The sequence below is a fragment of the Bubalus bubalis genome, chromosome 24 (assembly GCF_019923935.1).
Source record: "Bubalus bubalis isolate 160015118507 breed Murrah chromosome 24, NDDB_SH_1, whole genome shotgun sequence".
NCBI lineage: Eukaryota > Metazoa > Chordata > Mammalia > Artiodactyla > Bovidae > Bubalus > Bubalus bubalis.
This window is the reverse complement of record NC_059180.1, coordinates 34714390-34741379: the sequence shown is the minus strand read 5'-3', so window position 1 is coordinate 34741379 and position 26990 is coordinate 34714390. Positions and strand designations below refer to the sequence as shown.

General features: G+C 50.7%; 1 protein-coding gene across 8 annotated transcripts in view; it reads right to left on the bottom strand.

Annotated features, from left to right (window-relative positions):
* Window positions 1-232: 232 nt before the first annotated feature.
* TMEM114 (transmembrane protein 114) overlaps window positions 233-26990 on the bottom strand; it is a 49457-nt gene continuing 22699 nt past the window's right edge. For 2 of the 8 annotated variants that reach the window (XM_045164304.1, XM_045164305.1), the window contains 5 exons: window positions 16996-17076; window positions 5185-5322; window positions 3255-3355; window positions 2459-2713; window positions 233-411 (listed from right to left, as the gene is read on the bottom strand). In XM_045164304.1, the coding sequence (XP_045020239.1) occupies window positions 367-411; window positions 2459-2713; window positions 3255-3355; window positions 5185-5322; window positions 16996-17076 (620 nt within the window). In that variant the 3' untranslated portion in view covers window positions 233-366. Of the gene's footprint in view, window positions 412-2458; window positions 3356-4135; window positions 4278-5184; window positions 5323-8792; window positions 9061-16995; window positions 17077-17382; window positions 18104-26990 lie in introns of those variants that run through there. The other 6 variants (XM_045164306.1, XM_044936271.2, XR_003106364.3 and 3 more) reach the window with 6 other exon arrangements.

Below are 26990 nucleotides of genomic sequence, written 5' to 3'. Positions count from 1 at the left end.
GAACCCCTGCCCTGAGTGTTTAACCCACTGAAAGGCTGAGAACAAATGGCTTTGGTCTGATTTGAACATCAAAGCCAGCCTCTGGTGCAGTTCCCCCATGTGACCAGAAGGTGGCAGCAGAGACCGCCATCTCACCATCACAGTTTGCTCCCGCTTTGTGAAAACTTTTTCATCTTTCTCCCCAGACTAGAAACTGATTTGGGGAAAAGCACTCACCCACTGCCACGAGGACTTGTGACCAATCCACTTTATTTGCACTTTTTCAGACTAGACAGAAAGGGAAGCAGCAGCAATGATTTGAATCCAGAAGTGTGCTGGAATCAGGTAGATGTGAATTTCAGTCCCAAATGTACCCCCTTTCTCTCCTTAGTTTGGGGGCTTCCCTGGAAGCTCAGCTGGTAAAGAATCCACCTGCAACGCAGGAGACCCCAGTTTGATTCCTGGGTTGGGAAGATCCACTGGAGAAGGAATAGGCTACCCACTCCAGTATTCTTGGGCTTCCCTGGTGGCTAGGAAGACCTGGGTTCGATCCCTGGATTGGGAGGATCCCCTGGAGGAAGGAAAGGTGACCCACTCCAGTATTCTGGCCTGGAGAATTCCATAGACTGTATAGTCCATGAGGTCGCAACGAGTCGGACACGACTGAGTGACCTTCACTCTCTCCTAGCTTAGTCCATCTGTACCTCAGTTCTGACCTGTACGCACTTTGCACACCTCCATAGTCATCACCATCAGCCATATATTTCACCTGCCTCTGTCCTCAACCATGTGGCAACTCAGGGAGCAAGGGCTCACTCTGGTGGGGTCACCGCCCCTGGTTCCTAGCATAAACGGCTGGCCCTCAGAGGTTTGTTGAACGACTGATGGATGGGTTCACTGGACGATGCAGGGGCAGAGTAAGCAATGACTCAATGGGTGTCAGCCGTGACGATGACCATGCCCTACTAAGGATGCCCTTCTTCACGATGATGGCCATGCCACAGTGAGGGGAGGACGTCATAGTGAAGGCAGTGACGTGGCAAAAGTAGTGATGTCATGGTAGAGTGATGTCATGGAAGAGTGATGTCATGGTAGAGTGATGTCATGGAAGAGTGATGTCATGGTGAGGATGATGATGTTATGCAGTTGATCTTAATGTTCTCATCTTACATCCACACCAGTGGTCCCCAAACCTGAACCATCAGCCCTTCCTGAGGAGTTTCTTTAACAGGTATTTTACTTTGTTTTTAGCCATGCCATGCAGCAGGTGGGATCTTAGTTCCAAGACCAGGGATCGAACCCGCACCCCCTGCATTGGAAGCAGAGTCTTAACCACTGGACCACCAGGGAAGTCCCTCCTGGGGAGTTTCTTAAACCTGTAGCTCCCCGGCCCTCTGCACATCTCATGACTCAGAATCTTACAGGAGCGGGTTCTCAACCTTAGCTGATGTTGAGTCATCAGAAGAGGTCTTAACAATTATCAGCACCTAAGCTGCCCCACTGGAGACCATCAGAGCAGAGGTTCAGCCCCGGCATCAGGCCTCGTGATTCTAATGGGCAGCAAGGCGACAGCCAGCCCTGACACTTAACAAACTCCCCAGTTCAGTGTGATACAAAGGGTGGTCCCAGGCCAGGAGTGTCTGCAGCACCTGGAAACTGCTTAGAAATGAGCCCCACCCAGACCCACCGACTCAGAGACCCCCTGAGTCAGGAAGACCCCCTGAAGGAGGGCATGGCAAGTGGGTCTGGACTCCCGGTGGACTGACATGTGAGCAGCACTGCCCCGGGGGAGTTCAGACACAAAGCCACTCTGGGGACCCCCATCCCCACGGGCCAGAATATCAGGAGGAGAGAGGAATGGAATTTTCTGGAGGAGGGAGGAAGAGTTAAGATTAGTCCCCAGAGATCGCCCTAGCCATTGACCAACTCCTCGGGGACCTCCCAACTCCCTATTCTAGACTGAACCTCCCCATCACACGAGAAAATGCCAAACTACAGTGATTTTCACCCCAAAAGAGCCGAGTCTTCTCTGAAGAGCGTTCAGTGCCAATGGGGCCACGGAGGTGGGCACAAGTCCCCAGGCAGACCCACCGGGGCCACACCAAGGAAACGCCTTCCACCTCCAGTCACAGAACTGCGATGGGGTGTTGTTTTTTCACAGAAGAAGAGTTGTCATATGTCCCCACGACCTGGCCTGTGACGGCAGACCTCCCGTGTTTGCAGAAGCAGCTCACAACCCCCACTGCTCTAGAGGAGACTGTGTGTGTACGCAGTGTGTGCATGTGTGCATGTGTGTTTAGTCACTTCAGTCGTGTCTGACTCTGCAACCCCACGGACTGCAGCCCACCAGGCTCCTCTGGCCATGGGATTCTCCAGGCAAGAACACTGGAGCGGGTTGCCATGCCCTCCTCCAGGGGATCTTCCTGACTCAGGGGTGGAACCCAGGTCTCCCAAATTGCAGGCAGGAGAATCATCGTACCAATGAAGCCTGTTCTGCTGAAGGCTCGGGATGGGACCAGGTGAGCATGAGCCTGGCTGGGGCAGGTGAGGCAGGACACATCCACCGCCTGGCTGTTGAGGAGCCCACGTCTCTGCGGTCTTCCCCCTGGTTCCCCACGGGACCTCCTGCCTGGCCCCAGGTCACGGGGAAGCCTGAAGCCCAGTGTCTGAGGTGCAGCCGCCTCCACACGCAGGATCCAGGTCGCAGCCAGTCAGCCAGAACCACCCGGAGAAGCTACGATGTCGGAGAATATGCCTCTAGCTTGCGGTGTGTTTTTCCAACACTTACCTAACCTCTCAGGTCCTCCATTTCCTTAACAGAGAGACTCATCCAAAGGGCACGTGTGAGGATGCAGTGAAGCCAGAGGAAGTGCACGGAGGCTACAGTGATGCAGGGGGTGCTTTTTGTGGTTTCACGGGTTCTGGCTCCTCCAGGCCACAGACACACAGGTGCCTGGACACAGCATCCCCCACACCAGGTAGCGCTAACACGACCGCCAGGCCCGGAGCTCAGCCCACAGCGGGCTCTCTGGTGGTGGCCTCAGACCAAGGGGAAGCCGCAGCCCACCAGGATGGTGTCCCTGAGCACCGGCCCCTCCAGTCCAAGCCGCTCCCTCCACCCTTGAGCCAGAGCCCGCCCGCGTTCAGATGGCCTGGTCCTGCCGCCGTCTCAGGCTGAGCACACGGGCCGCCGCCAGGAAGGTGGCCCCAGCAAGCAGCTCGGCAACGCAGCTGACCCAGCCCAGGGCCAGGGACCAGCCGAAGCGGATGTCCACCTGGTCCAGCAGCGTCTTCTCCTGCAGGAGACACAGCGCCTCCTGGAAGGCGGCGGCCGAGTAGGCGATGTAGACGCTGATGCCGGCGAGGGTCACCAGGGCTGCAGTGGACAGAGGAAAGCTGGTGGACCCCACACACACCCAGCACCACCCCTCCTTCCCTCTGCTGCCTGTCCTCTGTCCCATCCCCTCCTGCCCCTGGTAGCTCCTCCCCATCCATCTTTCACGCGCTCGCGTGTGTCCCCTCTGTCGAGGGGATTCTCCAGGCAAGAATCCTGGAGTGGGTTGCCATGCCCTCCTCCAGGGGATCTTCCCAACCCAGGGATTGAACCTGCATCTCCCCCAAATTGGCAGGCGGATTCTTTACCACTGAGCCCCCTGGGAAGCCCCCATCCATCTCAGCTCGTGTCAATTCCTGGATGCCCTCCCCCCAACCCCAGAGCTGGCCAAACCACCCCCTCCCACGGTTTCACAGCGTCTCACAGCGCTCCATCACTACCCAGGTCAGAACTGGAATTTTGCAACTGTTTGTGAACCAGCTAATGTCCGTCTGCCCCAGTGTGAGTCCCAAGGGGTCCGCCCTGGATTCCCCAGCACCCAGAACAGCACCCTGCACACGGTTGGTCCCCATCCCTGTGTGATTAGGGCCCAATGTCCAGTCTAGTAGTCGACGGTCCCGGGTGGCTATTTAAACACATTAACCCCAATCTACATCTCAGCTCCACGTTGGCACCTGCCACGTGTCAAGTGCTCATTGCCTGGTCTCGTGGCAAATCAGAGATGAAGACTTCTCCTGGGAAGGTGCTGTTTGGAGAATTCATCACTGGGCAAATTGTTAATGCCGATATTCTTAGTAATATTACAGTGGATGGGATTCTCACCTCCAGGCGCCACTTTGCCGTTCCCTCCATGGATTCCGAGTGTCATCCCTGCTCTTGTTTTGTGTTGTTTCTGTGACTGTGCAGGGTGTTTAGTTGCAGCATGTGGGGTCTAGTTCCCTGAGCAGGGGCAGAAGGCGGGTCCCTGCACAGAGAGCATGAAGTCTTAGCCACTGGACCACCAGGGAAGTCCCTGTTCTTGTTCTTTTTTAAGGACCATTTCAAATGACCCAGGAAAATTCCCCAATGGCCCAGTGGTTAGGACTCCACACCTTCACTGCCAAGGGCTCAGATTCAATCCTTCGTCAGGGAACTAAGACCCCACAAGCCATGCAGCGTGGCCAGTAAATAAGTAAATAAGCAGGAGGCTATAAAACTACCGGAGAAGGCAGTGGCACCCCACTCCAGTACTCTTGCCTGGAGAATCCCATGGATGGAGGAGCCTGGTGGGCTGCAGTCCATGGGGTCGCTAAGTGTCGGACACGATTGAGCGACTTCACTTTGACTTTTCACTTTCATACATTGGAGAAGGAAATGGCAACCCACTCCAGTGTTCTTGCCTGGAGAATCCCAGGGACGGGGGAGCCTGGTGGGCTGACGTCTATGGGGTCGCACAGAGTCGGACACGACTGTAGCAACTTAGCAGCAGCAGCAGCAAGTGCTAGATCCCATCTTTGAAACCCAGCCATTGCCTGACTTGCCTGATTTTAATCAATCAAAGTAAAGCAATGTGTCAGGATGGCAGGGGTGCATGAGACGGCAAGGGTCTCCCGCCAGCCCGTGACCCTGACCCTGAAGCTCTCGGGACTCGGCTTCTTTTATGAAACAATGAAGACGATTCTCAGAACCTGCTCTCATTCCCAGGCTTCTCTCCTGGGACCACAGACCCAGGGACCCTGGACAGGAAACCCGTTCACCCCTTCCAGCTAGGAGATCACAGTGGGGCAAACCGAGCCCCAGAGGCGATGCGGTCTCCCCTACCCTCCTTCCTTCTGGGGGACCTTGCACGGCCCCTCCTGGCACCCGGAGCCCCATGCCAGGCAGGCACCTACCTCCAAAGAAGAAGAGGGTCCCCGTGAGCAGGAGGAGGCAGGAGGCTCGCAGGAGGAAGCTCAGAAAGCCCATCATACCCCCGAAAACCATGAGGATCAGGCTGAGCGGCAGCAGAATCACGAACGTCCCATGCATGGCTTAGGGGAGACAGAAGGAGGCAGTTACTAACATCCTTCAGTCAATCAACAAACACCTACTGAGCACTTCCTGTGACCAGCACCCAAACGCCGGGGGGAGGCGGGGAAATCGCCACTAGTACTGCCGATAATGGTGATGATCTGGGCTTCCTGGTGGCTCAGGGGTAAAGAATCTGCCTGCTAACACAGGAGACACAGGTTTGATCCCTGATCTGGGAAGATCCCACATGCCACAGAGCAACTAAGCCCATGCACTATAACTACTGAGCCTGTGCTCTGGAGCCTAGAAGCTGCAACTACTGAAGCCCGTGCTCTGAAACAAGAGAAGCCCTGGAACCACCACTAGAGAAAAGTCTGAGCAGCAACGAACCCAGCACAGCCTAAATAAATAAACAAAATTATAAAAAATAGCCATGATAATAATATGATTAATGTGCTGTGCTAAGTCACTTCAGTCGTGTCTGACCCTATGAACTGTAGCCCGCCAGGCTCCTCTGTCCACGGGATTCTCCAGGCAAGAATACTGGAGTGGGTTCCCGTGCCCTCCTCCATGGCATCTCCTGACCCAAGGATCGAACCTGCGTCTCTTATGTCTCCTGCAGTGACGGGCGGGTTCTTTACCACTAGAGCCGCCTGGGGAGCCATTAATATGATTAATAGCCACGGTTATCGAAGCTCAGTTATGCCAGGCCTTGTGCTGCGTAAGTACCATCTCGTTTAAATCCCATGCACCCTATAAGTAAGTATTGTCCTTGTTCATTCGCTTATTCACTCAGCACATGTGTATCGAGTACGTGCTGGGTGCCAGGCTCTGTCCCTAGATTGGCAGATGCATAGGCAAATTCACCAAGGCTCCTGCCGTGTGGGGTCAGCAGTGAACAAGTAAGTGATGAAGTTGAGAAATGGTGACAAATGCACGGGGAAGGGCGTGAACAACGCCGAGAAGCGGGCAGGGCAGTGGCTCTACTGAGGAAAGACCTGAAGGAGGTGAGGGAGGCAGCCGTGCGGGAGGGGCAAGAACTGAGGGATGACAGGGGAGGATGGAGCAGGCGGGGAGTCAGAGATGGGAGGGGGTGTGCCCAGTGGGGCTTCCTCCGGGAGAGCCAGCGAGGGTGGCTGGGGGGAGGGAGAGTGAGGATGTGGGGAGGGGAGATCGTTCACAGCAGGTCGCGTGGGGCTCAGGGCTCCGGAGCCATCACGAAGACTTTTCATTTCTCTCCGAATGAGAGGGCTTCCCTGGTGGCTCAGATGGTAAAGAATCTGCCTGCAACGCGGGAGACCTGGGTTCGATCCCTGGGCTGGGAAGATCCGCTGGAGGAGAGCATGGCAACCCACTCTAGTATTCTTGCCTGGAAAATCCCCACGGACAGAGAAGCCTGGCGGGCTGCAGTCCATGGGGCCACAGAGAGCTGGACAGGACTGAGCAACTAAGCGCAGCCCTATTTAAGATGGAGGCCACCAGACTGTCTTGAGGCATGAGAGACACGGACGTTAACTTCACTTTCTACAGGTCGCTCTGGTTGCTATATTGCGAGTGGCCAGCAGAGGGGTGTAGTGGGCTGAAAGAAGGCTCCCAAGTTCATGTCCAGACTTCTTTTCTTGGGCTCCAAAATCACTGCAGACGGTGACGGCAGCCGTGAACTTAAGACACTTTCTCCTTGGAGGAAACGCTATGACCAACCTAGACAGCGTATTAAAAAGCAGAGACATCACTTTGCTGACAAAGGCCCGTCTAGTCAAGGCTATGGTTTTTCCAGTAGTCATGTATGGATTTGAGGGTTGGACCAGCAGGGAACACCGCCAGAGAAGATGCAGGAGTTCACATCTGGAAGGGTCTGCCCCAGCCATGACCCACTCCCTTCCCAGCCACTGGAGGCTGAAGAGTGACAGGTGGTGGGGCGGGGAGGGGGAGGGTTGAGCAGGAGAGAGGAGGGGGAAGCCAGAGAAAGAACCACTCAGAAAAGTGCCACCAGCATCCATCCCCTCCCCCTTCTGTCCCCAAACTCCATGTCTTTTGTGAGTCGCTTCATTCCTCAGAAGCTCCGTTTTCACGTCTCTGACCTGGAGGTCATGAGATCCGGTTTGCTGTGTTACCATAAGGACAATGTATGTGGAGGAAATGGAGAGGCCCATAGAGCCCAGATTAAATCAACCATGACCCCACCAACCATAAAGATGATGAAGGTAAGCATCCGGTCTGCCTTCCCCTGTGATCACACCCCTTGGTCTGCAAGCCCCTAAATGCCAGCAGCCTTGGCAAGTCAAGGAGACGAGGCTCATCTCCTTCCTGGGGCTGTCACAGGACAAAACGTGATTCCAGGGCACGGGGACCTGGCGTCTTTCCTCCTTTGCTCCCTCCCTCTTTTCCTTCCTTTCTTTCTCAAGGCAAGATCTTGGGCAAGGAAGCACAACAGCTGGTGTGAAAACCGGGTTCTGTTAAGATCTGTCGGCTGCACAGCATTGCCTCCAGACGCTGGCTGAGAACTGAAATCATTTCTCATTTAGAAATTAATGAGGTTTCCCGGAGTTGGTTCATCCCCGCAGCCCCACGTGTGAGCTCCCCAGACACGCGGCCGGCTGAGTTCCTGTACATGTTCAATTAAATATCTGGACAAGAACAGTGCTCCCCCTGGGAGAGTTCTAACATTTCCTGCTGAAATTTGGTTTAGTACTTTTTTTTTTATGTGCCTTGGTCTTTTGTTAGTTTTTTTTATTTTCATGACTGCTGTCTGGGGACATAAATATTGATTCTGAGTTCTGTTCCACTTGGAAAGGTCCCCAACTCCAGGTACATCTCATTCAGAAACGAATGTCTAAGGGCCCCATAGAGCCTGGGCATCAGCAGGGGACAAGGTCTCTAACCTCACGGAGATCACAGTCCAGGAAGGAGACAGACTCTCAGGAAAATAAAGGGGATGATTACAGACCGAGTGTCACAAAGGACATGAGCGTGATGATGTGGAAAAAAACAAGGTGGCCACTTCTATAGCTGAGATGGCTGTTTTAATTTCCTAAAGCTGACATCATAAATTACTACAAACTAGGTATCAGGTATGGATGTGAGAGTTGGACCATAAAGAAAACTGAGCACTGAAGAACTGATGCTTTCAAACTGGGGTACTGGAGAAACTCTTGAGAGTCCCTTGGACAGCAAGGAAATCCAACCAGTCAATCCTAAGGGAAATCAACCCTGAATATTCATTGGAAGGATTGAAGCTGAAGCTCCAATGCTTTGGCCACCTGATGCGAAGAGCTGATTTGTTGGAACAGACCCTGATGCTGGGAAAGATTGAAGGCAAAAGGAGAAGGGGGCGGCAGGGGGTGAGATGGTTAGATAGCATCACAGACTAACTGGCTATGAGTTTGAGAAAACTCTGGGAGAGAGTGAAGGACAGAGGAGCCTGGCGTGCTGCAGTCCATGGGGTCAAAAAGAGGCAGACTTGACTTAGCAACTGAGCGACAACAGCAGATGTCTTAAAAGCAGGAGGAATTTATTCTCTCACGTCAAGGTGTCAGCAGGAACTTGGTCCCTGCAGAGGCTCCAGGGAAGACTCCTTCCTGCCTCTTCCAACCTCTGGTGGTTGCTGGCAAGGCTTGGCATTCCTTGGCTGGTGGCAGCATCCTTCTGATGTCCACCTCCATCTTCCTATGATTGTCTCTCCTCTTCGATTCTCCTTTTCTTACGAGGACACTTGTCATAGGATGTAAGTTAGTCCACAGTGATCTTGAGAGCTTTAACTAAATTGGCAAAGATATTTTTTTCCAAATCAGATCCCATTCCCAGGTACTAGGATCTGTGAGGACATGGTCACATTTTTCTGGAGGGTGATACCCTTCAATCCACTACAGCGTTGGGACTTCCCCAGCAGTCCAGTGGCTAAGACCCTGCCCTTCACGCAGGAGCCTGAGTTTGATCCCTGGCCTAGGAAATAAGATTCCACATGCTGCGTGGCAAAAACAAAAGAATCAATGAACCCAATCCAATTCAGGGTTTACAGTAGGAGCACAACCCAGGAGAGCTAAGATTACCATCTAGAATTAATCATGGGCTTTCCTGGTGACTCAGTGGTAAAGAGTCTACCTGCCAATGAAGGAGACACAGACATGATCCCTGGACCAGGAAGATCCCACGTGCCATGGACCAGCTACAGCCTGGGAGCCTCAACTACTGAAGCCCGAGAACCCTAGAGCCTGTGCTCCACAACAAGAGAAGGCACCGCAATGAGAAGCCCTCGTGCCGAAACTAGAGCAAAGCCCTGAGCAGCACTGGAGACCCAGAAGAGCCATAAATAAATACAATTACTTAAAATAATACTAATAATCGTGTTGGCGATCAGGAAGACGACGAAGGTGCAGTCCCAGTCCTCCAAGGAGCCACATTCTGGTGACAACAGATTCGAAAATTCACAAAAAATATAAAAATCCACTTCCTTACCAGGTATAATAGGATTGAATGTCTCTGAGGATCTCGTGGAGTCTCCAAGTCACACTGACAAGGTTTGAAACTAAAGATAGTGATGTTTTCCCCTTTGGGAAATGGTTCCTGAGACTTTCTTCTTTTGCTAGCACTTCTGATGTTGTTGGAGAATGATACCGCTCTGCTCTTTTAGCTTCTCTGATGGCTCAGTGGTTTAAAAAAAAAAAAAATCTGCCTGCAATGCAGGAGACGCAGGCTAGACCCTTGGGTTGGGAAAATTCCCTGGAGAAGGGCATGGCAACCCACTCCAGTAATCTTGCCTGGAGAATCCCATGGATAGAGCAGCCTGGTGGGCTACAGTCCATAGGTCACAGAGTCGGACATGACTGAGCACACACGCAACTCTCTGCTCTCTGTAACAAAAAGACTATTACTTCGTTAACTACCCTGGGGCTTTCTGACCTCACAAGCATTCCGGAAGCCTGCTGTGCCCATCAAGCTATTCTTTGAACAGTGCGATAATGGATCATTCACGCAGTTATTCTTGGCATGAACATCTTGGCTTTTCTCTGGGTTTGCTTTTCCTTTGCAACAAAGCATTTCTGAATCAAAAAAATCTCTGGCACCTGGGTACCTATTTGCTCTTGATGAAAAAATGACCTGTCAACATTATTAGTATTATTAATTCTACATGGTAATCTTAGTTCTCAAGTGTTGAGCTCCTACTGCAGGCAGTGGAGAAGATCGGGGCTCTGAACCCAAGAAACAGGCTAGGAATTTTACTTCCGGTCTCAGCACACTCACATTATACTGAAATTACCCTTGGTGTAGCATCATTCTAAGAGAGTAGAAACTGCCTGTGTTCAAATCCCAGATCAACCAGTTACTGTCCAAACTTTGGTCACGTACCCAACCTCTCCATGCCTTGGTTTCCTTGTTTGAAAAGTGAGGATAAATCACAGTACCTGTCTCATGGGACTGTTGTGGAGATTAAATGGATGGAAACACGTGAAGACCTCAGGACAGGGTCTGGCACACAGCACCTGCTCTGTAAGCACTGACTGTTATTTTTACTGCTCTTCAACCACTCCACAGAAAGGGGCCCCACCTCCCTTTACTGCATGCCCCTGTTTTATTTCCTTTGTTACAGCTACTACTGTTTGAAACCATTTTATGTTTATTTATTCCCTGCTCACCTGGTGTTTATTATCTGCCTCCTGCACTAGACATGAAGCTGTATGTGGCAAGCACCCCACCAGTCTCACCATGCTTTATCCCCAGCATTAAGTAAAAAAAAAAAGGAGTTTGCAATGATTAGCCCCATTTTAGGGCAGGAGGAAAAGGGGACGACAGAGGATGAGATGGTTGGATGGCATCATGGACTCAGTGGACATGAGCTTGAGCAAACTCTGGGAGATAGTGAAGGACAGCGAAGGCTGGCGTGCTGCAGTCCAGGGGGTCACAAGAGTCAGACACAACTTTGCAACTGAACAACAACGCCCCATTTTACAGATGAGAAGCCTGAGGCCCAGGGAGGTAACATGACTTAACGCAGGAGAAGGAGACCGCAACTCCCCTCCTGTTTTGGGTAACCTAAGCTGGATGCTTTACCATCTCTGAGCGACTAAAACAACTATGCTGGAAGCTTTGCTTTTATGACCTCATTTCATCTCAGAGCAGCCCACTTATTTTTTAAATTTATTTTTCAGTGAAAGTGAAAAGTGAAGTCGCTCGGTCGTGTCCGACTCTTTGCGAGTCCATGGACTGCAGCCCACCAGGCTCCTCAGTCCATGGAATTCTCCAAGCAAGAGTACTGGAGTGGGTTGCCATGTAACATTAATTACTGCTGTACAGGAAAGTGACTCAGTTATCATATATATATGTTCTTTTTCATATTCTTTTCCATTATAGTTTATCACAGGATATGGAATATAGTTCCCTGTGCTATACAGCAGAACCTTGTTGTTTATAAAACAGCCCATTTATGGAAGCAGATGACTAGCCAGAAGTTACAGAACTGGTCAGGGGGACCTTATCTATGATGAGGTTGACCCCACCCCATCTTGTTGAGAGAGGCACATGACTCAGCCTGACCAATCAGCACACTCCTTGCCCTCGGCCATATTGATTGGCTCAGTCCTAGGCATGTGATCCTACCTGATCCAATGAGAGACCTACCAGGAGTTGCAGAATGATTGGGCAACAGTCTCCTATTTTGGTTGCTGAGACTGGAGAGGATTTAGTTGAAAGCAGAATCCCAAGGCAAAGCCCAGAGAGAAAAAGAAAGAAATTGTGTTTAACTCTTTAGGTCCTGGGGTGCTTGAGCTTTTCAGCTCCATGGACCAGGAATTCCGTGTTTTGTTTCAACTAGTATGATTTGGGAGCTTTCCCGGTGGCTCAGAGATAAAGAATCTACCTGCAACACAGGAGCTGCAGGAGATGCGAATTCGATCCCTGGGTGGGGAAGATCCCTGGAGGAGGGCATGGCAACCCCCTCCAGTATTCTTGCCTGGAGAATCCCATGGACAGAGGAGCCTGGTGGGGTACAGTCCATAGGATCACAAAGAGTCAGACACAACTGAAGCGACTTAGCATGCACGGACAGTATGATTTGAGTTTCCATCACTTTCAAAAGGCTGATACAGCTAGCCTGAGTGGCTCTAAACTGTGGCTCTTTTATCTAAACTGTGCTGGGACTTCCCTGGCAGTCCAGTGGTTGAGACATTGAGCCTCCAATGCAAAGGGCGAAGGTTCAATCCCTGGTCAGGGAACTGATATCCCACATGCCATGCAGCAGGGCCAAGAAAATATTTTTAAAATATAAAAGTAATAATAATAAACTGTGCTGAATTTGAAGACTGCCTCTCTCTGCCAAAAAGAATCCCAGTCCCTAGCCAGGGAACCAAACCCTTGACATCCCCAGAGCTAATCAAGAAGATAAAATATCCAAGCAAGGTGGAGTTTTACTGGGTACAGAAGCAAGCTGCCCGCATGGGTTTTCTTGGAGGAAAAATCAGTGGTTCTTCCCATCCACCCTCAGGAGGGGCTCTGTCTAGAAGGCTGCCTCACAGAGCATGCAGCTTGTCACTTGGCTTCTGTCCTCTGTGACTCTTCTGCAGGTCCAGAAAGGAACACAGCCTCTTTGTGCAATAAAAGAACTTGGCCAACATCAAAACTCTTTCTGGGGATAAAGAGATTCTGGGAAAAAGCTGTCTCTGGGGGTGATTTTCAGTGAGCACGAGGTCTGAAGGGCCAGCCTCCTCTCTGATGATACAATGGTACTAAGAGCAGCTAACACTCAGGGTACACTTACAGGGCCAGACACTGCGTGAGGCTCTGGAAATACACTCTCTCTTTTCACCCTCGACTGTTCTTATAAGGAGAGATGAGAGTTATTTTCAATTTGCCCATGAGGGAACTGAGACTCAGAGAGGTAGAGGAATTTGCCCAAAACCATCATGTATGGATGTGAGAGTTGGACCATAAAGCAGGCTGAGCACCGAAGAATAGATGCTTTCAAATTGTGGTGCTGGAGAGGACTCCTGAGAGTCCCTTGGACAGCAAGGAGATGAAACCAGGCAATTCTAAAGGAAATCAACCCTGATTATTCATTGGAAGGACTGATGCTGAAGCTGAAGCTCCACTGCTTTGACCACCTGATGTGAAGAGCTGACTCATTGGAAAAGACCCTGATGCTGGGAGAGATCAAGGGCAGGAGGAGAAGGGGTGACAGAGAATGAGATGGTTAGATGGCTTCCCCGAGTCAATGGACATGAGTTTGAGCAAACTCTGGGAGATACCGAAGGACAGGGAAGCCTGGCGTGGTGCAGGCCATGGAGTCACAAAGAGTCAACACGACTGAGTGACTAAACAGCAACAACATGCCTGGTTGGTGGTGAAGCCGGGGCTTAGACCTGGGGCAGAGGGTGAACAGAGGTGCAGACTGTGGACGTGGGTTTTGCCTGTTTCTCAAAACCCTGGACCATGCAGGGCTGCTGCATTAACAAGCTTCACGAAGAGGCCAGACCAGTGCTGACTGCTTAGCCATCCAGTGTACCCACTTATGTGATAAGTAGGCTGAAGGCCAGCATGCAGCCCAGCAAAGGGCCACAGATGTGACTGCGTCTAAAAGAGGCTGGAAGGAACGGTACAGAGGACTAGTGTTTACTGATCACTCAGTACGTGTCGAGCATGTTTACATCAAATCATTCTTTGATGCAACAGGGAGATCACACAACAACAGGCACTAAGCCAGGTGCCAGTAAATGTCCATCTTTTCATCCAGTTAGTTCGTGGAATCCTGACCCCACACCCCTTTAGGGTTTTGTTATCTCGTTTGGATAAATATGGAAGCTGAGGCTCAGAGAGGTTAAGACACCAACCCCGGGATCACAGAGGGGTCCTGGTAAAGGTCTAAGCTGGGCTTTGACTTCCAGCCCTCAGTTTACAGGCAAAAATTCTTGATTATTCTCCCCCCCAACCCCCGCCATGGGAAAACCCTCTTGTTTACTTGATTAAACAAATAAACAAAAATAAGCTGGGGCTTCCCTGCTGGTCCAGCGGCTAAGACTCTGCACTCCCAATGCAGGGGGCCGGGGTTTGATCCCTGGTCGGGGAACTAGATCCTGCATGCCACAACTAAAAAGATCCCTCATGCCACAACAAAGACCCAAATCCTGTGTGTCGCGACTAAGACCAGGCACAGCCAAATAAATACATTTTTAAGTTTTAAATAAATAAATAAGCTGCATAGGCACAATTTTCACGTGCAAAGGGACACCCAACTTTGTTTTAAGGCTGTAGTAACTGATACAGCAACTCCTGGTTACATTCTCCAGCCTTCTCTGTGGACCAGTGTGATCCATTCAGAAGCCTGCCTGCTAGCTAACACATAACAGGAGTTTTTGAACGGGAATTCCTAATGATGCTTGAAATGCTCTGAGAACACCCAGAGGTCTTCCTGGTGCAACTTGGAGCTGATGAGAGAGTTCGTGAGATCCCTTCCTTTCCTCCATGCCCACCCCCCTCAGTTTCTAAGCACCTAGCGGATATTCCCTTCAGTGGGACTTCAGGCAGTGGTGTGCAGGTGGTGGTTTAGTCGCTAAGTCATGTCTGACTCTTGTGACTCTATGGACCGTAGCCTGCCAGGCTCCTCTGTCCATGGAATTCTCCAGGCAAGAATACGGGAGTGGGCTGCCATTTCCTTCTCCAGGGCATCTTCCCAACCCAGGAATCGAACCTGGGTCTCCCGCATTACAGGCACGTTCTTTACCAACTGGGCTACAAGGGCAGCCCGTGGTGTGCTGGAGCTGGATTATATCAGAGTTGTTCTATTGCTAAGTCCTGTCCTACTCTTTGTGACCCCAGGGACTGAAGCACACCAGGCTCCTCTGTCCTCCACCATCTCCCAGAGTTTGCTCCAATTCACGTCCATTAAATCAGTCAACTGTTAAGTTTTCAGGAATACGCGGAACCAGTGGACGTCATGTTGACAGCTTGAAATTGACCGCAGTGGGAATATTTACTCCACAGAGGTTGGCAAATGCCACAAATCAAGATGCTCCCCTCCCCCAGAGAGCCAATTGTTAAGCATTTTCCAGCACACCAGTGGACTTCAGAGAAGCAGTCTGGTACTCATGTACTCATTTATTCATTCAACAAACATGGATTGAGTTCCACCTCTAAAAAATAGTTTAAATTCACTCTCACACCTGCTTAGCCAACCTTGGCTCATGGGCTACTCTGTGCCAATGCTGTGTGTGCTAAATCACTTCAGTCACGTCCGACTCTGCAATCCTATGGACTGTAGCCCGCCCAGCTCCTCTGTCCATGAGATTCTCCAGCCAAGAGTACTGGAGTGGGTTGTCATGCCCTCCTCCAGGGGATCTTCCCCAACCAGGGATCAAACCTGCATCTCCTGCATTGGCAAGCAGGTTCTTTACTGCTAGCGCCACCTGGGAAGCCCAGGCTCTGTGCTAAATACTAAATATTCTGTGCTAAATTCCAGCTGTGGCAAGAGAGACATGGTCCCTGCTGGCATGGAGCTTGTTTAGTGAGGGGGTCAGCTTTTAACTCTAAAAATGTCACACAACCTGTACTGTGAGTAGGAACTGACTAAGTCAAGCTGGCAGGATGGGAGCAGGGAGACTCTGAGTGGAGGCAATGGCGTGTGCAAAGTCCCTGTGGTGGGAGGAAATGTGCCACCTTCCAGGAACTGGTGCCAACACAGCCGGAGAGGAAAGAGAAAAGGGGAGAGTGGAGCTGAAGAGGGGCCCTGGCAGCCCTAGTGGGCCATGCCAAGGACTTGTCTTTATTCTAAGAGTCCCATCCCCAACCCTCAGTAAGTCTATCAAAAGCTGCCCATACTTTTCAAGGTCTATGGAACTCAGCTCTCATTTCCTCATCATTTACTTTGTATGGCACCTCTCTCTCTAGGCGTGTTTCCTCTTTGGAAAAGTAAAGATTAAGATGGAGATGACAAGAACTTTGTAGGAAGGCTGTGAGGATTAAATGAAGGCTGAAATGGAGTTCAGCTCCAGGTCTGGCCGCTGGTGAACTGAACTATGGCTCTGATTTTCCCTCCTCCCTCCAGTGTTTATTCAGCCCCTTTGCTTTCCCGAATTCTGTCCTCAAATCCTGCCGGCTTTTCTGACTTCGGAGCACCGTGCCAGGCACTGGGAAGTCAGCCAGGAACAACAGACACAAGGCCCCTGGGAATGGGGAGCTGTCCTTGGACTCCTGGTTTTCCTCTCTTGGATCGTTCAGCCAATATTTACTGCATCCTTGGTGCTGCCAAGCGCTTGTCCTCAACAGCGAGGATGCAGTGACGGCTGACCATGGGGTGTGCCAGTCAGCTCCCCAGGCTGGTTAAGGTGTCTCCTCAGGCTCCGAGTCCCCCTCCCCCGTGCTGCTTGCCACTCTGAAATGGAACTGCGCACTTCCCCCTCGGTGTCGCCAGCTAGCCTCTGCGCCCCGAGCGCTAGGCCTGGGGCTTGGAGCTCAGCACCCCGCTGCCCCGCGCACCGAAAGCCTGCAGCCAACGTTTGTCGAATGAATCCCCAACCACACAACTTCACCCGTGGAGCCAGAGGGTCCCACCTCCTTCTCCTATACCCCTTCCCCCGCTCCTGCCCGTGTCAGAGGCCACCTCGGTGGCCCTCTCCTCTGCAGGGCCCCCGCCCCCTGTTTGGATAAAAGCTCCCAAACTGGCGTCCAGCCCCGGGTTCCGCCCCCCATCTCACCCTCCCCGAACTCACTGAGAAGTTGCCGGCTCGAGTCACTGACGGTCACGTTCTCCTGCCAGAAGGGGTTCATCAGCGGCGCGCACGGGCTCTGGACTGGGGGAGGGGGGGCAGAGGAATCGGTGGGCGTAGGGGCTGGGGGGGATCCCCGGGGGTTCAGACCCAGCCCGCGCCTTCGTCCCCACTTCCCTCCTGGATGTCCCACCCGGGGGGTGTAGGGTCGCGGAGCAGCGGTGGGCTGAGCGGGGCACCTCTTTATAGGGGTGATGGCAGCCCCAGGACCCTGGGCCACCTCCCGTCCGGCTCCGGACCTCGCGTTTCACGGGCTCCGGGGCTTGAGAGCGGAGTGCGCGCAAAGCAACAGGTCCGGCCACCGCCCGGGCTCCCCGGGTGCCCCCTTACCCCGGCAGGTCCGCCAGAGCCCGGAGTGCGAGCTCAGAGGCTCGAGCTGGCTGCGGTTGGCGGCCCCCGCCGGGCCCCGCGCCCCCGGGCCGCCCTGCTCCAGGCGCTCGGTGTCGATGATGTACCAGAAGTCGGTGCCGATGGCCGCCGCCAGGAGCACGAAGCTGAGCGCCCCGGTCAGCGCCGCCGCGCCGGCCAGCGCGCCCAGGTGCACCCGCATCGCTGAGCCGCGACCCTGGCCGCCGCCCACAGTTCCCAGTGCCCGCAGCTCGCGCGCCCCTGTTCTGGGAACCAGAACTGGGTCCTCGGGACCTCGATCCCCGCCTCCGCCCCTGGCTCCGCCCCTCAGCCCCTCACCTGCAGGCTGGGACCTGCACCGCCTCCCCGCTCAGACCCCATCACGATCTAAAAACCCCACCTCGATCAACACTGGCAGCCCAGAGCACCCTTTCGCTCCCGCTCCTCAATTGCTCGCAGACCCTCCTCCCACCTATCCACTCCTGCACTCCGCGCTCATCCCAGCTGTTCCCCGCTCTGCCGGGCCTCGCCGTTCCTCCCAGCCCCGCCCCGCGACCCCACCGCCCACCCCCAGCTCAGGGAGTCTGCCCTCCGACGCCCTTCCCGCAGCTTTGAGCTCAGTGGACGCGCGCTCCTCCTCTGTGCACAGCGCCCAAGCGCCCCGCACAGAGAAATGGGCAGGATGGTACAGAGCGGAGGGCGGTCTTCCCACAAAGGGGGTGAGGGGGTGGGGTAGGGGCGGGGGGATTAGGAAGGACAGCTAGCACCTGTCCTGTTTCCAGGTCATCCTCAATAGCCTCTCCCTCCAGCTTCAACCACCCTTTCTCCAAAATCTCCCCTTTCAGTTGATTTTTCTAGGCTCGCTACAGAGAAAAAAGACAGATCAGGTTTTTATATAAAAATTCTTTAATGGATAATCAACAAGGTCCAACTGCATAGTAAGAGGAATTATATTCCGTATTATCCTATGATAAACCACAATGAAAAATAATTAAAGAAGAATGTGTGTGTGTGTGTAACTGAATCATTTTGCTGTAGAGCAGAAATTAAGAAAACATTGTACATAGAAGCAGCAGGCGAATGGATAAAGAAGTTTGGTATATATATGAATAATGGAATATTACTAAGCCATGAAAAGGAATGCATTTGAGTCAGTTCTAATGAGGTGGATGAACCTAGAGCCTATAATACAGAGTGAAGTAAGTCAGGGAGAAAAACAAATATCATATATTAATGCATATATATGGAATCTAGAAAGATGGTACTGATGAACCTATTTGCAAGGCAGCAGTGTCCATGGGGTGGCAAAGAGTTGGACAGACTGAGTGACTAACAGTGGAGACAAAGACATAGAGAACAGACTTGGACACAGTGGGGGAAGGAGAGAGTGGGACGAATTGAGAGAGTAGCATGGAAACATATATTTATACATTTCCAAATGCAAAATTAGAAAGCCAGTGGAAATTTGCTCTGTGATGCAGGGAGCTCAAATCCTGTGCTCTGTGACAACCTTGAGGGGTGGGATGGGGTGGGAGGTGGGAGGGAGGTTCATGAGGGAGGGGACATATGTATCCCTGTGGTTAATCCATGTTGATGTATGGTAGAAACCAATGCAATATTGTAAAGCAACTAGACTCCAATTAGAAATAAATAAAATTTTTAAAAGACCACATTGTAAATCAACTATCCGTCAATAAAAGAGAGTCTGGTTTCTAGTCTAGGCTCCTGGTCAGTTTTGAAAAGACTAAGTGAAATGTTGTAATTTACATTTTTTTAAAATCTCTCTTCCTCCCGATTTTATTGTGGAGCAGAGACTGTCGGGAGACAGCACAGGAAGCAAGGAAGCCAGTTAGGAGCAACTTAACAACAGAAGCACAAGAGATGTTTGGATGGTCAGGCCACAGTGGTGGTGGCCGGGAGTAGGTGGAGAAGTGAATAGATTATCTTTTTAATTGAGAGGGGTTGACTTGATAGGATGTGGTGATAGACTAAGGCTGACAACTACTCTTTCCCTTGTTTAATCCTCTCTTACCAACACCATCCTACTCTTCATCACTAGCGTCCTCATCTCCATCAGCAGCAGCAGCACCCTGAACAGAGCCATCACCAGCAAGAACGCATGCTCCCCTTGATTTTACCACCCCGTTCTGCTCTAGAACCCCTTCAACCACCATCTGAGTAAGACTGATATCTCCCGTAACCATCCCCTTAGTTATCCCAGGTGGCACAGTGATAAAGAATCTGCCTGCCAATGAAGGAGAGGCATGAGACACGGGTTCGATCCCTGGGTCGGAAGCATCCCCTGAAGAAGGAAGGCAATCCGCTCCAGTATTCTTGCTTGGAAAATTCCACGGACAGAGGAACCAGGTGGGCCACAGTCCATGGAGTCACAGAGTTGGCCATGACTGAGCATGAACGCACGCAGTTAACCGTCCCCACTAAAGAGTTTGCCTTCCACTCTATCATGTTACTATCGTTATCTTCAATTACACCATCATCCAAACAGTCCTCAACTGTTCCATCGACATTTGGGAGCCTAACTGAAGGTACAATTCAATGAGGTGGGTCCCAGGACCCCCTAATAACGTCTTTAAGGTTTAATCTCTTCTCTCTCCATTCCTCTACATCTCTCCGTTGTTTGTCCTCTCCCGGCTTTGTTCTTACTCAGATTCTCATTGGTTGGAACCCCAGGAGCTACTTTTTTCATCACTTAGCAATCCCAACAAAAAGAACAAATGTCTTTCTCAGTGGTGCAAGTCAGATTTCCAGGATTCCCATCTCTGACCCAATCTCTAGGAATGACAGGAGTAGAAGGCACCGCCTGGCCAAGCCTGGATCAGTCACCCGCCTGCTCCTGAAACCAAGGGAGGGTGAATCGGTCCCATCATCACCATTTGAGTTAAGAGACGTCCTGGCTGCCAGATGTAGCAAATAAAAACAGAGGTGCCCAGTTAGTTACATCTGAGGCCTTCCCAGGGGCACTAGAGATAAAGAATCCACCTGCCAATGCAGGAGACTTAAGAGATGCAGGTTCGATCTCTGAGTCAGGAAGATGCCCTGGAGGAGGAAATGACAACCCACTCTGTAGTATTCTTGCCTGGAGAATCCTACAGACAGAGGAGCCTGGCAGGTTGCAGTCCATGGGGCCACAAAGAGCCTGACACGACTGAGCACACACACACACACATACACACACACACACACACACACACACACACACACACACAGAGTTACATTTGAATTTCAGATGAATAATAAAATTTTAGTATAAATATGCTCCATGCAGTATGTGGGAGACACTTATATTTTTAAATTGTCGTTGGACTTCCCTGGTGGTCCAGGGGAAAAGAATCCACCTGCCGATGTAGGGGACACAGGTTCAATCCCTGGTCCAGGAAGATCCCACATGCCATGGGGCAACTAAGCCTGAGAGCCATGACTGCTGAAGCCTGCAAGCCCTGGAGCCTGTGCTTCACAAGAGAAGGCACAGTCGTGAGAAGCCCATGCCCTGCAACTAGAGGGTAGCTGCACCCACCACAATTAGAGAAAGCCTGTGTGCAGCAATGAAGACTCAGTGAAGCCATTAATTAATTATTTTAAAAGGAAAATTAAACTGTTGTTGCTGTTTAATCTGAAGTTCAAACTTAACTGAGCATCCTGTCTTTTCTCTGGCAAATGTGGCTGGCTCCCCAAGGGACAGTGAAAGTCACTCAGTCATGTCCAATTCTTTGCGACCCCATGGACTACACAGTCCATGGGATTCTCCAGGCCAGAATACTGGAGTGTCCCCAAAGGACAACCAAGGAGCTATGACCACAGCCAGGAGAAGGGGCGGGGGCAGGGTGGATGATATCCCCTCCGCCTGGTGCAGGCACTTTCCTTCACTGGGTCCCACGTCCCTCATCCCCATAAGGAGACCTTCTTCCATGCCCCATTGCAAAGACAACCTTGTAGGCTTTGATCATTCTATTTTTTCCTGAGGATTTTGATAGAATCTACCTGAATCATGCTCAGTCACTGTAAAATGAACAGAAAGTAATGTTTTTCAATGAATCTGGGGCAGGGGAGGGGGCACATCAAACAACGGATGCTATGACTACTCAGCCAGTCAACTAAAGAGGCAGGATAAAACCGGAAGGCTTCCGAGGCAGAAACCAAACAAAGCACCACCTTTAGGATTAAAGCCACATGCTGAACCCCGAGCTGGTAGAGAAGGGCTTTGCACAGGGGTTCAGGAGGCTGGTCTTGAGTCTTAAATCTGCGTGAGCCCTGAGAAGTTGCCTCTCTGAGCTTCAGTTTGTGTTGTTGTTTTTTTTTTCCCAGCTATAAAAAGCGGGTAATCGTACCCACCAGTCCCAGGAGGGCACTACGAGGGTGTCAGGATGGTGGGTGTAAAAATACTTTGTGACCAGGTTTCCAGTTAAGAATGCGCCTGCCAACCCAGGGGACAAGGGTTCAATGCCTGGTCTGGGAAGATCTCACCTGCCTGGGGGCAACTAACACAACTACTAAAGCCCGTGCACCCTAGAGCCCGTGCTCCGCAAGGAGAGAAGCCACTGCAACGAGAAACGGGCGCACTGCAGCTAGAGGGTAGCCCCTGCCGCCGCAACTAGAGAAAGCCCACGAAGCAATGAAGCAATGAAAACCCAGTGTGGCCGAAAATGAATGAACGAGAGAAAGAAAGTCTGTTTTTAAAATTTTTTAAAAAGTACTTTGTGACTTAGGCAGAGTCATGCCAATATTATTATTAGAAGAAGTGAGAGACACTTTGAGAAGCGGGGAGGAGTGCGTTTCAGAGATGCAAGGAACAAATATTTAAAAGAAAGAGAAGGGAAGGAGGGAGGAAGTCAGGATCCTGGAAAGAAGGGTTTCCTTTCATTATGAAGCATCGAGTGTCATGGGAAAGCCGATATTTTTTTAATCGGTGAGCTCTGGATTTGTGCAAGTGTGTAGCCCTGAGGCCCTGCCAGCCTCGCCAGCCTCACACACCTGGACCTCGAACACATGAGGTTCGTTCCTGCCTCTGAGACTTCGCACATGCTGTTCCCTTTAACTGAAATACTCTTATCCCCACTTTTTAAAAAATATCTCAACTTAAAAATTACCTCTTTGGAAGTGAAAGTGTTAGTCGCTCAGCTGTGTCCAACTCTTGGCCACCCCATGGATTGTAGCCCGCCAGGCTTCTCTGTCCATGGAAATCTCCAGGCAAGAATACTGGAGTGGGCTGCCATTCCCTTCTCCAGGGGATCTTCCCGACCCAGGGACTGAACCCAAGTCTCCTGCATTGCAGGCAGATTCTTTACCATCTGAGCCACCGGGGAAACCTCCTCTTTGGAAAGGGCTTACCTAATCCCCAACTTAGGTTAAAAGCTCTCGGGATATGATGATTTATGATGATTTAGGTAGGGTTAATGCCCATCATAGCTCCTTAGGTTCTCAACCACTTAGTGCATTTCTACAGCACCCACTACACACACCTGTGTCTTTCCACGAATGGACTTCTCTCCCCAGGTAAGAAGGCTGGAACTGATGGAGGGCGAAGACCCCCCAGAACACCAAGCATGAAAAAAGTTGGAAGATAAACAGCCTCAGCTATCTCCCTCCTTCAGGGAGGGAAAAGCTCTGAGGCCTGTCCTACTCCACCCCCCAGAGTTTCCCAGTGGGAGTGAACCCCAGCTGCCCACGGCAGCGAACTCTTAACTCTTCAATTGATAGCCTTCCTTCTTCATCTTAATTCCCTACTCTTGTACTAGTATGTCCTAGGATCACCCACCCCAATAAAATCGCTAGTCTTAAATCCTTATCTCAGAGTCTACTTCAAAAGAAACCCACACTAAAACACATGATATCTTGGCAACAACACTGTCCCCATAGTAATTAATGGTTTTTGAGCAATGAAGTTGTTTTCTACCATCTGTTCCTTTGGATATTCAGACAGGATGGTAGATACTATAGGATGGCTCATTCAACACCAATCTGATCCATCTGCCCCTTCACTTCTCTAGGTACCTTCTAGCCAGTGGTGGCCACGTGACAGACATAATCCTAACCAATGACTTAGAAGCAGAGTCTGTTGGGAAACAAAAAAAAAGACCAGGCCCTGGGAGGAGAAGGCTTTTGATCCACTTGGGATAAAGATGTAATGTCTGGAAGCACAACAGCCATCTTGCAACCATGAGGTTAAACCTCCTAGTGAGTGGCGAAAACAAAAGATACAGAGTCTGAGGCTCTGATAGCATCACTGAACAGCTGCCCCATCCTTGAATTGCCTACCTCAGGAATTCTTATTAGAAGATAAAACTAAGCCCCCATTTGTTTAAGCCACCCTCTCAGGATTGTCTGTGTTTGCAGATGAATTCCTTGTGAACCTCTGCAGACACAGATGGTGTTGGTCCTATCCCAAGTACATAACTGGCTTTTAGGTTAGTGCATGATACACAGTAGATGTGTAACAAAGATTTGTTGATTCAATAAATGAAAAGTCTTCCCAAAAGTCTCTTCTTGCAAGCACAGAGCTTATTTTGTGTGGCAAACTCATAAGGAACCAACTCAAAGTTATAGACATATAGCCAAGATATCGGTACGGTTATTAAGATCACCACACTAGAAGGAAATGGCCTCTGTCTATTAAGTCTCATGAGGTCATGATGTTGTTAGGAGTCATTTGACTCCATGGACCTGACCTGTGCATAACTGTTTAAGTTTAAAGCCTCCATCTGTCCACTAGAAACTTCTGGAGGGGCTGGCTGCCACTCTTCAAATCCTATATGATGTAATTAATTTTGAATGAAAAGGGATCAGTAATGCACTGGTCTAATTTTCCAAACACATGTCTGGCATGATACCAAGAGATGAAGGCTAAGCAGCCCTTTTTTCATTTCAGGGAATCTCTTCCCAAATTGGAATAAAAATCCCTCAACCAGAGAGAAACCGCTTCTGGGAGCAACGTGGTAGGGAAAGAGCTAGGACCATGAGCCAGTGCGCCTGGATTCTAGCACCACCACGAGCCTGCTGAGAGATCTGGACTGGTTGCTTCCCCTCTCTAAGCCTCAGTTTCCTCATCTGTAAAAGGGGCTAGCACAAGTGCTCTTCTGGGACTCTATTCCTGCAACAGCTTATATGCGGCATCGCTACAATGTGGAAGGCATCACAGTGCACGCATGCATGCTTGTGTGCTCGCTCAGTCATGTCTGAGTCTTTGCAACCCCATGGACTGTAGCCCACCAGGCTCCTCTCTCCATGAGACTTCCCAGGCAAGAATACTGGAGTGGGTTAACATTTCCTTCTCCAGGGGATCTTCCTGACCCGGGGATCGAACCCAAGTCCCTTGCATCTTTTGCACTGGCAAGTGGATCATTTACCACTGTGCTACCTGGGCAGCCCATGTATATAAGCAACCTTCTCCAGTATTCTTGCTGGGAAATCCCATGGACAGAGGAGCCTGGCAGGTTATAATCTATGGGGTTGCAAAGAGTTGGGCATGACTTAGCAACTAAACCACAAGTAGATATACAAATTTGTAAAAGCCGGACTTGCCTAGGCTTGAACAAAAGGAATTTTCCAGGCAATAATACATTTTAGGCATTCTAAAGCTGAACTGCAAGACACCTGGCTATACTTTCCACCCTGTTCCCCAGACCAACACCTAACATGCGACGTGGGGGGAAGAAACTGGGTAGCTGATGTCCACAGGCACTCCAGGCCACTTGTCCCTGCAATTCCTCATCACTGAGACAGAAATAGTAGGTTAGCTAGAAGCTTCAACAGTTCAGCTGAGGGGACTTCCCTGGCAGTCCAAGACTTTTCCATCCAATGCAGGGGGTGCAGGTCCAAGTCCCTGGTCTGGAAGCTAAGATTCCCACATGCCTCGTGGCCAAAAAAACCCCAAACCATAAAACAGAAGCAATATGGTAACAAATTCAATAAAGACTTGACTGAAGATCCTGTGTGACTCAACTGAGACCCAGTGCAACCTAATAAATAAATATTTCCAAAAATAAAGCAAGCAGGGGACTTCGCTGGTGGTAACTCAGCCGGTAACGAATCCACCTATTCAATAAAGACAATGATACACACACACACAAAAAGTCTTTAAAAAAATAATAATAATAAAGTGAGCACATTAAGGGACTTCCCTGGTGGTCCATCGGCTAAGACTCCACATTCCCAATACAGGGTTACATCCCTGTTCAGGTGACTAGACTTTACATGCTGCCACGAGGACCGAAGATCCCATGTGACTCAACTAAGACCAGTGCAACCTAATAAATAAATATTTCCAAAAAAAAAAAAAAGCAAGCAGGGGACTTCCCTGGTGGTAGCTCAGCTGGTAAAGAATCCACTTGCAATGCAGGAGACCCCAGTTCGATTCCTGGGCCAGGAAGATCCACTGGAGAAGGGATAGGCTACCCACTACAGTATTCTTGGGCTTCCCTTGTGGCTCAGCTGGTAAAGAATCTGCCCCAATGCGGGAGATCTGGGTTCAATCCCTGGGTTGGGAAGATCCCCTGGAGAAGGGAAAGGCTACCCACTCCAGTGTTCTAGCCTGGAGAATTCCATGGACTGTATACGGAGCGACTTGCACTTTCCCGGGTGGTAGAGTGGATAAGAATCCGCCTTGCAATGCTGTGGGCACGGGTACGAGCCCTCCTTCAGGAAGATCTCACATGCCTCAGAGCAACTGAAGTCCATGGGCCACAACTACTGAGCCTGCACTGTAGACAGCCCACCAGCCGCAACTACTGGGACCACGTGCTGCCCACTGCTGAAGCCCACGGGCTAGAGACTGCGCCCTGCGGCAAGCGGAGCCCCTGCAGTGAGAAGCCGCGCGCTCTGCGCAACGAAGAGCGGCCCCCTTGCTCACCGCCGCTGAAGCGAGTCCGTGCACGGGAATGAAAACCCGGCGCAAACAAAATTAATTAATTTTTTTTTTAGGTAAGCACAATTCTCTTTTCTCCCTCCCTCCTTCCATTCTTCCCTCTGGCCCTGGGGTTTTGTTGAGAAACACCTTTCCATTGTTAAGAAATCTCTCTTTTCTACAACAACCTAGGGAAATGAGATGTCTAGACACAGGCCAGACGAGCCTGGCCTTACCCAACCTCGGCTATGACTTAAAGTCTGAATAGAATCCCCCAGAGAATGTGTAGACAGGGACTCCTGGGATGGGCTGGACCGGGGAGGTGTGGAAATGTTCAATATAAAAACCGTGTGTAACTTTTTTTTCTTCTTGGGGAAAAGGGGGGAAATTAAAGTTGTGTATTATCCAAGAGCTGGAGAAACCTCTATGAACCTGCCATGTGCGTTTCTCATTTTTTTTCTATGAATAAAATCAGGATAGTAGCATTGATTAAGCTTTCTCCAGGGGCAGGGCCCTGCTCTAAGAGTTTTACATGCTTTGCCCCAGTTGTCACGGAGGTTCTATGAGGTAGGTGCTGTACCATCCACTGTTAACAGGCAGGAAAATCGAGACAAAGAGAGGTGAAGCAATAAAATGATAAACAGAGCCAGGATGGTGGACAAAAAGCACAAGCTTTGAGGGCAGACCACCAGGAGTTCTTTTCTTTTTCTCTAACTTTATGTATTCTTTGTGC